We start from the raw sequence: 12,105 nt of genomic DNA, 5'->3' as shown, positions 1-12,105 counted from the left end.
AATTTTTATCTACAATGAGATTTTAACATGATCTAAAAAAATGAAATGTATCCTACTACATACAAAAGAGAATACAAAACAAAAAATCTATCACCACTTTGCAATTCTGACTTGTAAACAGGAAGATTCTTGGCTAAACCCAAAGTTACTTAACTTCTGAGACTTATAACATGCAGAGAAATAACATTTTTAAAAAATACTTATTGACGGGCACCTGGGTGGCTCAGGTGCTTAAGCGGCCAACTTCAGCTCAGGCCATGATCTCATGGCTTGTGAGTTGGAGCTCCATGTTGGGCTCTGTGCTGACAGCTCAGAGCCTGGAGCCTGCTTCAGATTCTGTCTCTCTGTCTCTCTCTCTCTCTCTGTCTCTCTGTCTCTCTCTCTGTCCCTCCCCTGCTAGCTTGCACTCTTTCTCAAAAATAAACATTAAAATTTTAAACTAAATAGATAAAATAAAAAGTATTTACCGAATCAGAATTTAACTGCATATAAATACAATTGAAGTCCCAAAAATTAAAGGGTAATCACATCACTGAAACATAACCTTACTTTGCAGAGTAAAATTTCCTAAGAAAGCTATCAAGTTTTTTAGAAAACTTACAAAAACAAAACTATTCATGCTGAAATATTTGGGGGAAAAGTCTGGTAACAACCAGGTTCAAAGTAAACATGGAATTCTTCATTAACCATGCCCTTGGGATGCTGGAGTGCCTCAGTTGGTTAAGCATCCAACTCTCGATTTCGACTCAGGTCATGATCTGGCAGTTCGTGAGTTCAAGCCCCATGTCAGGCTCTGTGCTGACAAAATAGAGCCTGCTTGGGATGCTCGCTCTCTCTTAAAAACAAAAAACACCATACCCTTGATATCACAAAAGTTTATTCCCATCTTTTTAATTCTATGATTAGATCTTCATTTATGATTCAGTATTCTCTCTGCTTCTTGTATCCCCCACCAAACTAGCTAATAATGTAATCAGGGGAAAACATCCCATTTTTACTGAATGTTTTTCAAAAGAAACAATATTCTCCACTGCTCCTCAAGGATGTAAGTTATTCAGAAAATCTTCAGAAAAGGATTAAGAACCCTCCAAATGTGCATATGGGTCAATGGGAAGACATTAGAGAACATAAAGGAGTAGGGAGGGGAGGAAATAAGGAAGAAGGAAAAAGAGGGTAGGGAAAGCTAGGCCCTCATTACTGGACACAGTATCTTCACTTTTGTAATTCATATTCCGTATTTCCCTCAAAAACAACCCTAATGCCCCAAGATCCCTTCATGAGAAAAACATTCAACAAACTGGTTACAGAACTTCCTCAACCTAGCAAACAACATCTATTAAAACCCCACGGCTAACACCATACTAAATAGTGGAAGACTGAATGCTCTCCCCCAAGATCAGGAACAAGACAAGGTATCTGTTCTTGACACTTCTTTTCAACAAGGTCCTGGAGGTTTCAGCCGAGATAATTAGACAAGAAAATGAAACAAAACACATCCAGATTAAAAAAGAAGTAAAAACTATCTCTACAGGTGATATGACCTTTGTTATACAGAAAATCCTATGTAATGAACTAAAACAGTATTAGACCTATTAAGTTCAGCAAGGTTACAAGATACAAGATCAATAGACAAAAATCAATTGTATTTTTATACACTTGCAATGAACCCAAAGATAAAACATTTACATTTACAACAGCATCTAAAAGAACAAAACATTCAGGAATAAAGGCAGCAAAATAAGTATAAAACCTAGACTCTAAAAACTGCAAAATATTATTGAAAGAAATCAAAGTAGATCTAAATAAATGGAAAGATGTCATGTTTGTGAACAGGAAGACAGTATTGTTAAGGCAATGCTCCCCAAATCGATCTACAGATTTGACAAAATTCCGTCAAAATTCCAGCTGACTTCTTTATAGAAATTGACAAGGAGATTCTGAAATTCATATGGAAATAAAGGACACCCCAAATAGCCAAAACAAACTTGAAAAAGAACAAAGTTGGAGGACTCACACTTTCCCAATAACAAAGATATAGCAGTCAAGACAGTACTTTGGTATAAGGACAATCAAATAGATCAACGGAATAAAATTTTAAGTCCAGAAATAAACCCTCATGTTTATAGTTAACTGATCTGAGAGGAATAACAAGACAATTAAATGGGCAAAAAAATGGTACCGGGACAACTGGATATCCACGTCAGACTCCCTACACCAGGTCATATGCAGAAATCAACTCAAAATGGATCAAAAATCAAATGTAAGTGCCGAAATTAAAAAAAACTCCTAGGACAAAACGGAAGGATAAATCTCCATGACCTCAGATTAGTAAATGGTTTCTTAGATAGGACACCAAAAGCACAAGCAACAAAAACTTAGACTAGACTTCATCAAAACTTAAAAATTTTATTCTTCAAAAGACATCATCAGGAAAGTGAAAAGACAACTCACTGAATGGGGGAAATTTTTGCAAATCATGTATGTGATAAAGGACTACTTTCTACACATACAAAGGACTCTTACAACTCAGTGATCAAAAGATAAATAACAATTTAAAAATGTGCAAAGGATTTGAATACACATCTCTCAAATGTAAGTACATAGATAAATGATAGATGATAGGTAGAGCTATACAAATGGCCAATAAGCAAATGAAAAGACACAGCATCCTTCGGGAAATGCAATCAAAACCACAATGAAATACTACTTAACACCCACTAGGAAAGCTATGATCAAAAAGACAGATATAACAAACGTTGGCAAGAATGTGGAGAAACTGGAGCCCTCCTACACTGCTGGTAGGGATGTGAAACAGTAAGGGTGCTTTGGAAAACAGAAGTTCTTCAAAAGTGTAAACATAAAGGCACCATGGGGTGCCTGGCTGGCTTGGTTAGTGGAGCATGCAACTTTTTATTTCGGGGTTGTGAGTTCAAGCCCCACAGTGAGTGTACAGATTACTTAAAAAGTAAAATTTAAAAAAAAAAACAAGGGGTGCATGATTGGCTCAGTTGGTTAAGCATCCGACTCTTAATTTTGGCTCAGGTCATGATCTCATAGTTTGTGAATTCCAGCCTGGCATCAGGCTCTGTGCTGACAACACGGTTCCTGCTGGGATTCTCTCTCTCTGCTCCTCCCCTGCTTGTTGTGCTCTTTATCAAAATAAACATTTTTAAAAAACTTAAAAACAAGCAAACACAGAGGTACCATACGATCCAGCAATTCCATTCCTTGGCATATATTCAAGAGGGCTAAAAACTATGTACACAAAAACTTGTGTATGAATGTTCATACCTGAATTACTTATATAATAGCCAAAAAGTAAAAACAAACCAAATGTCCATTAGCTGATAAACAAAATGTAGTATTTATCCATATGAAGGCATATTATGCAACCATAAAAAGAATGAGTACTATAACATGAATGAAACCTTGAAAACAAAGTGAAACAAGCCTGTAATAAAAGACCACATACTGGGGCACCTGGGTGGCTCAGTCGGTTAAGCGTCCGACTTCAGCTCAGGTCACAATCTCGCGGTCCGCGAGTTCGAGCTCCGCATTGGGCTCTGGGCTGATGGCTCAGAGCCTGGAGCCTGCTTCTGATTCTGTGTCTCCCTCTCTCTCTGCCCCTCTCCCGTTCATGCTGGGTCTCTCTCTGTCTCAAAAATAAATAAATGTTAAAAAAAAATAAAGAAAGAAAAAGACCACATATTACACTACAGTTACATTTGTGAAATGTTCAGAATAGGCGAATATAGTCAGAAAGCAGATCAGTGATTGCCTAGAAGTAAGCATATGGGAGAACGGCGGGGGGGGGGGGTACTTTTAAAGGATACAGGATTTGTATTTCAGGTGATTAAAATGTTCTAAAACTGTGGTGATGGCTGCACTACTGTGAATATACAATACACTACTAGTTATATATTTTAAATGGGCTATTTCTATGGTAAGTGAATTCTATTTCAAAAAAGCTGCTACCAAAAAAATTCTCTCAATTTAAGTAGTCCCTGACCCACCCACCATTCCATTTCATGTTACTCCTTCACAGAATGTCTGCAAACAGTTTATACTGTAGTGACTTGGGCTTGTTCATTAAATGTTTTGAAATAACTAAATCCTATGTTTTATCTCCCTTACTCATAACCTACAAGTTTTGCAAGGGTTTCTTCTAGTTCTTTCATACTTCTCTTTAGAATCAAGTATAATAATGGATACAGAATGGGCCCTCAAATAAGGGCTTAAATTTTCAAAATGCAAAATATTAAAAATTTGTACCAGGGAGAAGTTAACAAGACTACTCAAAAGTCTTCCTTCCTTCCAAAACTCCTATAGATCCCTAACCAAACTGTTCAAAATAAAAATAAGTGAAGGAGAACACAGCACTAAGTTTTCACATTACAATAATCCTAAGTAATGAAAGAGTAACTTGTAATTCAATTAAAATTAAAGTTGTCTAGAGATAAAATTCCCTTAAAAGGCTCAGTGTTAGTGCAGTTAAAGAAAATTGTAATATCTTCATCATGAAACATGAGCACAAAGTTAATAATTAAACCTTTGTTGTTTATTTGATGATTTTATTGTTCTTTCAGGGTTAAGTCTCACGTATATTAAGATGACTTTAGAATTACAAAAACAGCAACAGCAAACAGTAAAACATAGTAAGGTCCACAAAATTTCCTTAAAGTTAATAATAATATTTTATCCTAATAGAAAGTAAAAATTCAAAACTCTGTTTGCCAAGAAACTATAACCCAGAAACTGAAATTCAACGGATTTCAAAGTACAAAGAGAAAAAAGCTCCAACAGCCAGAACCCAGTAGACCACAATGAGAGTAGATAACTAGACAGTAAAGGAGAGACCTACTAAAGGTTATAAAATCCAATTGTTATGTTCTCTGTGAAATTTCTCTCTTTAAATAGCATGATTTCACTTGTCATTCAAAGTCCTCATAGAAAAGAGCTCTTCCTCCTCTTGTGGCTTTAACTCCTTCCTTCTCACCCCACCGGGCCCAATTTTACTCTTTGAAGATGGAAAGCAATTTTTAAGTATTATAACTCACCTTTTTGACAGAATTTCATAAATATATGCTACCATCTAAAACAACATCATGAAATGCCCCAAGCTGTCCACCATCTGGGGACTACATTCCCATCTCCCTTGCATTCCAATAAGGCTCTGTGACAACTTCTCACCAATCAAATGTGGGCAGATGTTGGTCACTAACTCTGGGAGGTCTTAAATGGCCAGTAAGCAACACGCAGGGCTCCAAGGCCCTAAAGAATGGTGGAACCATCTATAGATATAAGGAGTCAGGGTCCCTCAAATACCACATAGAGGAAAGCAACAAGTCTGCTAACCAGGAGCACCTGCACAGAACTGTTACACGTGAGCAAAATACAAACTTACTTGTGTGAAGCCACTGAAATTCTGGTGTATTTATTACTCTACTTAACATTATCCAAAGTAATATGTGCACAAGTTTAAGTATTTCAATTCCCCCTAATTAAAGACATTTATAAGGGATGTTTTGGAAAGACTGTTTAGAAGCCCATTTAAGTAACATTAAATTTTAAAACAATTTTCCACCTTGGTTTTGTTGTAACATAATTACTTTAAACAACGATAGAATGAGCAGTTCCACTGTTAATAAATTTTACTGTCCACGTCTTAATATTCAGTACTTTCATGATTACCAAGAAATATTTCCCTCACAACAAATGAAGAAGGGAGAAAAATAAGGGAAGGGAAGAAAAATAAGATAAAAACAGAGAGGGAGGCAAACCATAAGAGACTCTAAAATAAAGAGAAGAAACTGAGGGTTGCTTGAGGGGAGGTGCTGGGGGGATGGGCTAAAATGGGTGATGGGCATTAAGGAGGGCACTGGTCAGGATGAGCACTGGGTGTTATATGTAAGTGATGAATCACTAAATTCTACTCCTGAAACCACTACTATACTGTATGGTAACTGATTCAAATCTAATAGATAAATTTTAAAACATTAAAAATATAAAAGCCAAAACAAAAAAGGTTTTCCTCAATTTTCTCAAATTAAAAAATTATGAAGTGTTTTTAAAACACTGTAATTCATAATGTTTAATTTGTAATATCAGATGTTTGCCCTAGTTAAGGACAAAATTAATTTCTATTTCATTGTTTTTAAAGTATTAAAAATTATAGTTTTAGTATATTTACTCATTTTATTATCATTCATAATGCTTAAGGAAGAATTAATTCTTCCTTTAAATATAACCATATGGCAGATTAATTCTGTTCACTGTAAATGCACACACAACCATAAGACACACTTTAACAAAACCATGATATTTTATATTCTACTCTCCTTCACAAAAGTGTTGAAATTTTGGAACTATACTAGTTTTTTTTTAATCTTAGCATTGCTGATATAAATATAAATAAGGCCTAACTGGGAGCCCTGCATTAGTAAATAGATATTACAAACTTAAACCAATGAAACTTCTCTCAACATCCTCTTCACCCTGCCCTCACCAAAAAAAAAAAAAGAAGAAAAAAAGAAAAAAAAAATCCTTTCAACTTCTCCATTGCCTTTACCTTAAATTGCAAATCATTTTTTCCCACCAAAATACAATTAAAATGAAATGAAAAACACATTTACGACTCCACACAAAATAATAAAAATGGAAAGCTATTAAAAGTTGATTGAGGATTTTTCCTTAAGCTATTCAGGAAAATATTCCAAGAGGGTTTTGTTTACCAAATCAGTCAACATGAACTAAAAGAATTACACAGCAATTTTTTTGGCACTTACACTTTTGTATAAAGGTAAACTCTGATTCCTTGATCCATTTTAATGCTAGACTGTATGGGAGCATGTATGTGCTGTATACAGCTTAAGGTACTATTTCCAGGGCTACATAGTAAGAATTCATAAAAAGTAATGAAACTGCGATGGCCTATTCAAAAATACTAGGGAAAAAAAGTATGACTAGATAGCCTCTATAAACTAATGTAGTAGGCTACTTTAATGATAGTCTTATTTCTAGGAAAAAGACAAAATACAACATCAAGAGTTGTTTATATATACCTTATGTATATCGAAGGACTCCGAAATGTTCTACTGTGATTTTTTAACTTACAGTTACATAATATTGTTCTCAGTTACCAAATGGGCATTTGTACTTAAACATGTGTTTCAATGCCCACAATCAGGGCTGCAGGAAGAAGAATATTTAACTAAGCATCTACTATGTGCCCAACAAGTTTTCTCATCCTACCCTCAGGACATCCTTACTATAAATGTATTATCTCCTTGTTACAAATGAGAAAACAGAGGCTGACAGACATTAGGTAACTTGCTAAGGTGAAACTGCTAAGAAATAGGGCACAGCCAGAGTTCTGAGGTCTGTAAAACAAGTCCTTTTTTCCATTTAACTGCAAGTGTTGTTTTTCCTGCAATGGTCTTAGAAAACAGCTCTCCTTCACTCCTTTTCTTCCCTCCCAGTGAACAGCCTGGAACATTTCTTTGTGAAACCAGGTTTAGAAATGGAGCTATCTGGCCATTATATACAGCATGGTCTGCGAGGATCAAATCTATATCATGACTTTATCTATAGGGCTTTAACTAGATGAGCTAACTAATTGCAAACGAAAAGAGGGTGCAGTAAAATAAATCAGCAAGTAATTATCCAAATACGAATTTATATTTGGGTCTAAAATGCACTGTGTACCTCTTTGCAGGTTGAGCTTTACAGTTCCATTCTGCAAAACAGCCTTCCAGAAACACCCACTGGGTAAGCAAATAAAGGCTGTTTGATCTAGGTTTGAGAGACTGAGCGAAAACTTGTTTGTAAGCGACTATCTTGATTGGCAATTAAGATAAGTAGAGACAATAAGGTAGTATCTCCTAAAATGTAGTACTGTGCTTCCAACGTGTGCAAACTGCTTAGCTAAACTCCCTGAAAACAACCCACCTAAACAGCCTATAAGCTAAATAGGACGATGACAGCTACAGTAACTTCCTCTTCCTCACCGACCTCCTCGGCTCGGCGTGTACACGCCTTTCCCCCTAGGAGGCAGGATAAAACAATTTCAAACGTACAAAATCGATCCAATCTCACCAACACCACAGAACAGGGAAGCCAGCTTCCATTTCTGCCCCCGCCTCTCAAGAAAATTCTTATCTTAAAAAGATGCATACATATATCTTACCCACGAAAAAACAGGCAACGAAGACTGAAAATGTGCACTTAGTCCCTCCACCCAGCCTTCAGGGAAAGATGAAGAGAAGGGATCTGGACACCGCGTATTCACCAGATTTACTGCTTTGATTCACTTTCCCTCGGGTCCCACCGTCGGCTAGGGGAAGAGCTTGCAGTTCGAACGCCAAAATATGCCTTCGCCTCCCTTCAGCAGACGCGGAGGCGGCCGAGGCGACGGCAATCCGCGCGTCCCGCCTCCGACCCTCACCTGCCCAGGCCCGAGGCAGCGCCCTGGGCCCCCGCGGGCCCGGCGTCCCGGGAGGCGTCCGAGAAGGCTGGCGGGAGGCTGGCGCGCTGGCGGGCGGGCGCCGAGGCGGTTAGGCCGCGCTGCAGGCCGGCGCGCTTCCTGCCGGGCCCGGGAACAGCGGCGCGGCCCCGACCCGCAGCTCTCCCGGCCTGGCTGCCGTGCGTGTGCCGCACACACACTCACCCTCCCCGGCCGGGTCGAAGCCCGAGCAGCGCTCACCTGCGAGGCACCGGAGCCTCAGCCACAAAATGGGGGTAGGGGGAGGCACGCCACTCGAGGGTCCCAGACACACGAAATCCACCCCCAAAGTCCAGGGCCCTGGGCGCTGACCCCCCGCCCCCCACCCCCAACACACACCCCGGAACCTTCGCCGCCTCCGACAGCGATACGGGTCAGCCCCACACCCGACACACACCCACTCGCTCTGGGTCCTCAGGCAGCCTCCCCGCCGGCCAGGGTCCCAACTCGCACACCCACACGCACATTTGTCCCTCTCCCACCTCATTTCCCCGGGGACGCGCTCCTCTTCCCAACACTCTCGATTCTACTCGGAGGCACAAAAACACTCTACCTCATTCTCTTCCTCTGGCCCAGAAGGAGCAACAGCAGCCATTTCCCCGCGGCAGGGGAAACAGACACACACACAAACACGCGCGCGCGCGCACCAGGCCCCCACAGATGCTTCCCCTCCGAAGCCGCGGCCGCAGACGCAAACACAAACACCCACGGGCGGGCCTCACTCCCGCCCGCCCCGAAGGGAAGCGGCCGCGACAGGCAGGGCCCGGACCTGGCTCGCGGGCGGGTGGGCAAGCAAAGGCGACGGGGCCTGGGGTCGCGGAGGGCCTTTGCCCCCTCCTCACCTGCATTCAGCGCGCCGGGGTCCGGGCGGCGACGGCGGCGGCGGCGGCGGGGCGGCTGCTGCTGGTGCTGGTGCTGCGGCGGCGGGGGAGGCGGCGGCGGCGGTGGCGGCGGGGCTGAGGGCAGCAAAGACATGCAGGCAGCCCGCCGGGGGGAGAGGCACCGGCCGGAGGGGACGCGGGGCGGGCGGGCCGGGCCGGGCCGCCGGAGGAACAGCAGAGGCGGCGGCGAAGAAGACTGCTGCTGACCGGAGCGAGGAGACGGACTGGGGGCGGGGAGGGGGACGAAGGGCCGCGCCGCCGGGTTTCGGGGACGGTGACCCTGGGCACTCAGGAGAGGCCCCGCGGCCGCGGCCGCCGACGCGAAGGCCCCCCGCCGGAGGAAGCTGCGCCCCCGCAGCCTCTGAAGCCGCGGCAATTACTCCGAGAGCGGCGCAGAGCCTGGCCTTGGCCTTGGCCTCCTGGCGCTGGGGCTGTCGCCGCTGCGGGGGTTGAAGCTGCGCCTGCTGCTGCCGGGCCCGAGGCTGCTGCACAGAGACGCTAGCTTTCGGTGCCTTCGCTCTCGCTCACACACGTTCACACCCCCGAGGGCCGGGGGAGAGGCGTCCGCGCGATATCGGTATTGAGATTAATAACAAGGTGCAGAGAGTGCGAGAAGGAGGAGGGTTGATTGACGTGGAGGGGCTGGCGAGAGTCAGTCACTCCCCTGCGCGGGGAGGGGGGGGGGGGTGAGGGGGAAGGAGGCGGAGCTCCAGCCCGGCGCCTCGGCCCCGCCTCCTAGTCTCCGCGTTTCGTCCTGGCGCGCGTGCGCGCGCGGCTGCCAGGAGTCTTACCGTTTTCTTCTTTACCCTTATTGCTTTTTTATTCTCTTTTCTTGGCTTGAGTGACGAGCTGGGAAGACTGGTAAGGTATCAAAAATCCACGTCCACAAACCATGGTGGGGAAGAGACTGGCGAACCCTCCTCACCCTGTGTTCGTGCCTGGACTCCGCGCCGTTTACTGAATGCTCTCCAGAGGCTGCCTGACCGCGGGGCCGAGCGCTGGTCTGGAGAGCTAATGAGACTCCAGGTGAGATGAAGTGACGGAAGGAAAGGGTTCCTGACCTCTTCGATGTTTGTTTGTTTGTTTGTTTGTTTGTTTGTTTTTAAAGTAAAACATCTGTTAAGTTGTGTCGCGAAAAGTAAATAAAAGAACGTGTGACGCTCTGCGATAACCCCCGTTGTATTTATTTTCTAATTCTCCCTTCTCGCGATAGAATTACGTTTGTTTGGCAGTGCCCCCTACGGTATGAAAACATCAAATGTAAACTAGAAAGATGAATGTTTACTTGGTGAATGTGGCCTTGACATTTTAAATTTCTGGGGTTTAATTATGTTTTTGTGGGTCAGCTTCTGCTTTTACCATCGGTAGTCCAAAAATTATACCAACTCTAGAGGCAGAACAGTGCTATTGCAGTTTTGCACGATCTTTCAATGCAGTCTCCAGACTTGTGTACTTAAGCAGCATAAGGGTATATTAGCTGTGTAGAGTATATTTTTCCCAATAAATGTGTGTTATTTCCAGAAAAATAAAAGAAAAAAAATATGTGTTGTTTAGCATACTAAGCATGTTGTATTGATTGCAATTAATTAGGCCTTATTATTGAATGCCAAAGGCCTCCATCTCCTGGGGGAAAGATGTGGTAAATACAAATAATCATTTAGCCAGAAGTGATCAGACATCAAAAGAGTCCACCTTTGCAAAAGAACAATTGCACCACTTTCATTTTTGTCACCAGAAAGTGATTGAAGAAGCCCCTTAAGACATAGAAGACTGTGGGCTACTCTTTGTTTTCCACCTGTGTTAAGTTTCTATTTCCCTCTAGCACTCCCATTCCATCTTCTTGATAGATCTCAAAATGGCCTTAATCCTGGAAGAAACCTCACTCATTGCCAACCATCTTCAGTCTAGGCTGATATATATGAATAGTTATCTCTGACTTTGTAAGCAACAAAGAAACAAATCACTTCAGGAGCCCAGAATAGTAAACCTGCCTGAATGGCACTTTGCCACAGCATTTCTCCTTGGCACACACTCTTCCCCAAGGAGAAATACTACCAACTGTTGAAGAAAAGAGGGAACTAAACACTTGAAAAATAAAAATGTAATGATGGCATATCCTCAAAGATTTATGCTTCAAATACATATAGATATATAAATTTCTAGATATTTATATATAATAAACAAAGATCTATGGAGGGGTATTATGTTCCAGACATTATATATATATATATATGTATATATATATATATATATGTATATATATATATACATATATATATATATATATTTAGCCTCAGAAACACAAAGGTAAGCATATGTAGGCCCTATTAAGTAGCTCACAATCGTTGTAAGGGAAACTGTCTCTAAACAGGAAATTCTCACAGAACAACCAGAAATAAAATTATGAAACGTAACACAAATAGTCACGATACCCAGGAGGCTAAGGCCGATGGCACTGGTATTTTTAATTGAGCCATATAATATCTGTCACTCTCAGGCTGATTAGCAGTAATGACTGAAGACGGGAAAACCTTTGTGGACATTAAGGAAGCAATAATAAACGGTGCAAAGGTTTGCTGGTCCTGAAGCTCAGATTTATATGAGGGATATTCATTGTTGGTCTCTAATTTTTACATAGTAAATGATCACAATCCACTGAATAATCATAATTGTGACATACAGAATTAAGAATAATAGGTTGTTGGGTTTTTTAATTTAAAAGTC

The 12,105-nt window shown here is 41.8% G+C and overlaps 1 protein-coding gene across 4 annotated transcripts in view; it reads right to left on the bottom strand.

Annotated features, from left to right (window-relative positions):
* Positions 1–10,030, bottom strand: part of CNOT6L (CCR4-NOT transcription complex subunit 6 like) — a 121,003-nt gene extending 110,973 nt beyond the window's left edge. The window contains exon 1 of one of the 4 annotated variants that reach the window (XM_043572409.1): positions 9,343–10,030. Coding sequence is in view for 2 of the 4 variants with exons in the window: in XM_043572406.1 (XP_043428341.1) it covers positions 9,054–9,058 (5 nt within the window). In the remaining 2 variants the exon portion in view is untranslated. Of the gene's footprint in view, positions 1–9,053; positions 9,312–9,342 lie in introns of those variants that run through there. The other 3 variants (XM_043572407.1, XM_043572406.1, XM_043572408.1) reach the window with 3 other exon arrangements.
* Positions 10,031–12,105: the final 2,075 nt, after the last annotated feature.

The sequence above is a fragment of the Prionailurus bengalensis genome, chromosome B1, assembly GCF_016509475.1.
Source record: "Prionailurus bengalensis isolate Pbe53 chromosome B1, Fcat_Pben_1.1_paternal_pri, whole genome shotgun sequence".
Taxonomy (NCBI): Eukaryota; Metazoa; Chordata; class Mammalia; order Carnivora; family Felidae; genus Prionailurus; species Prionailurus bengalensis.
The sequence above is the reverse complement of the archived record's forward strand: the minus strand, read 5'-3'. Positions and strand labels throughout refer to the sequence as shown.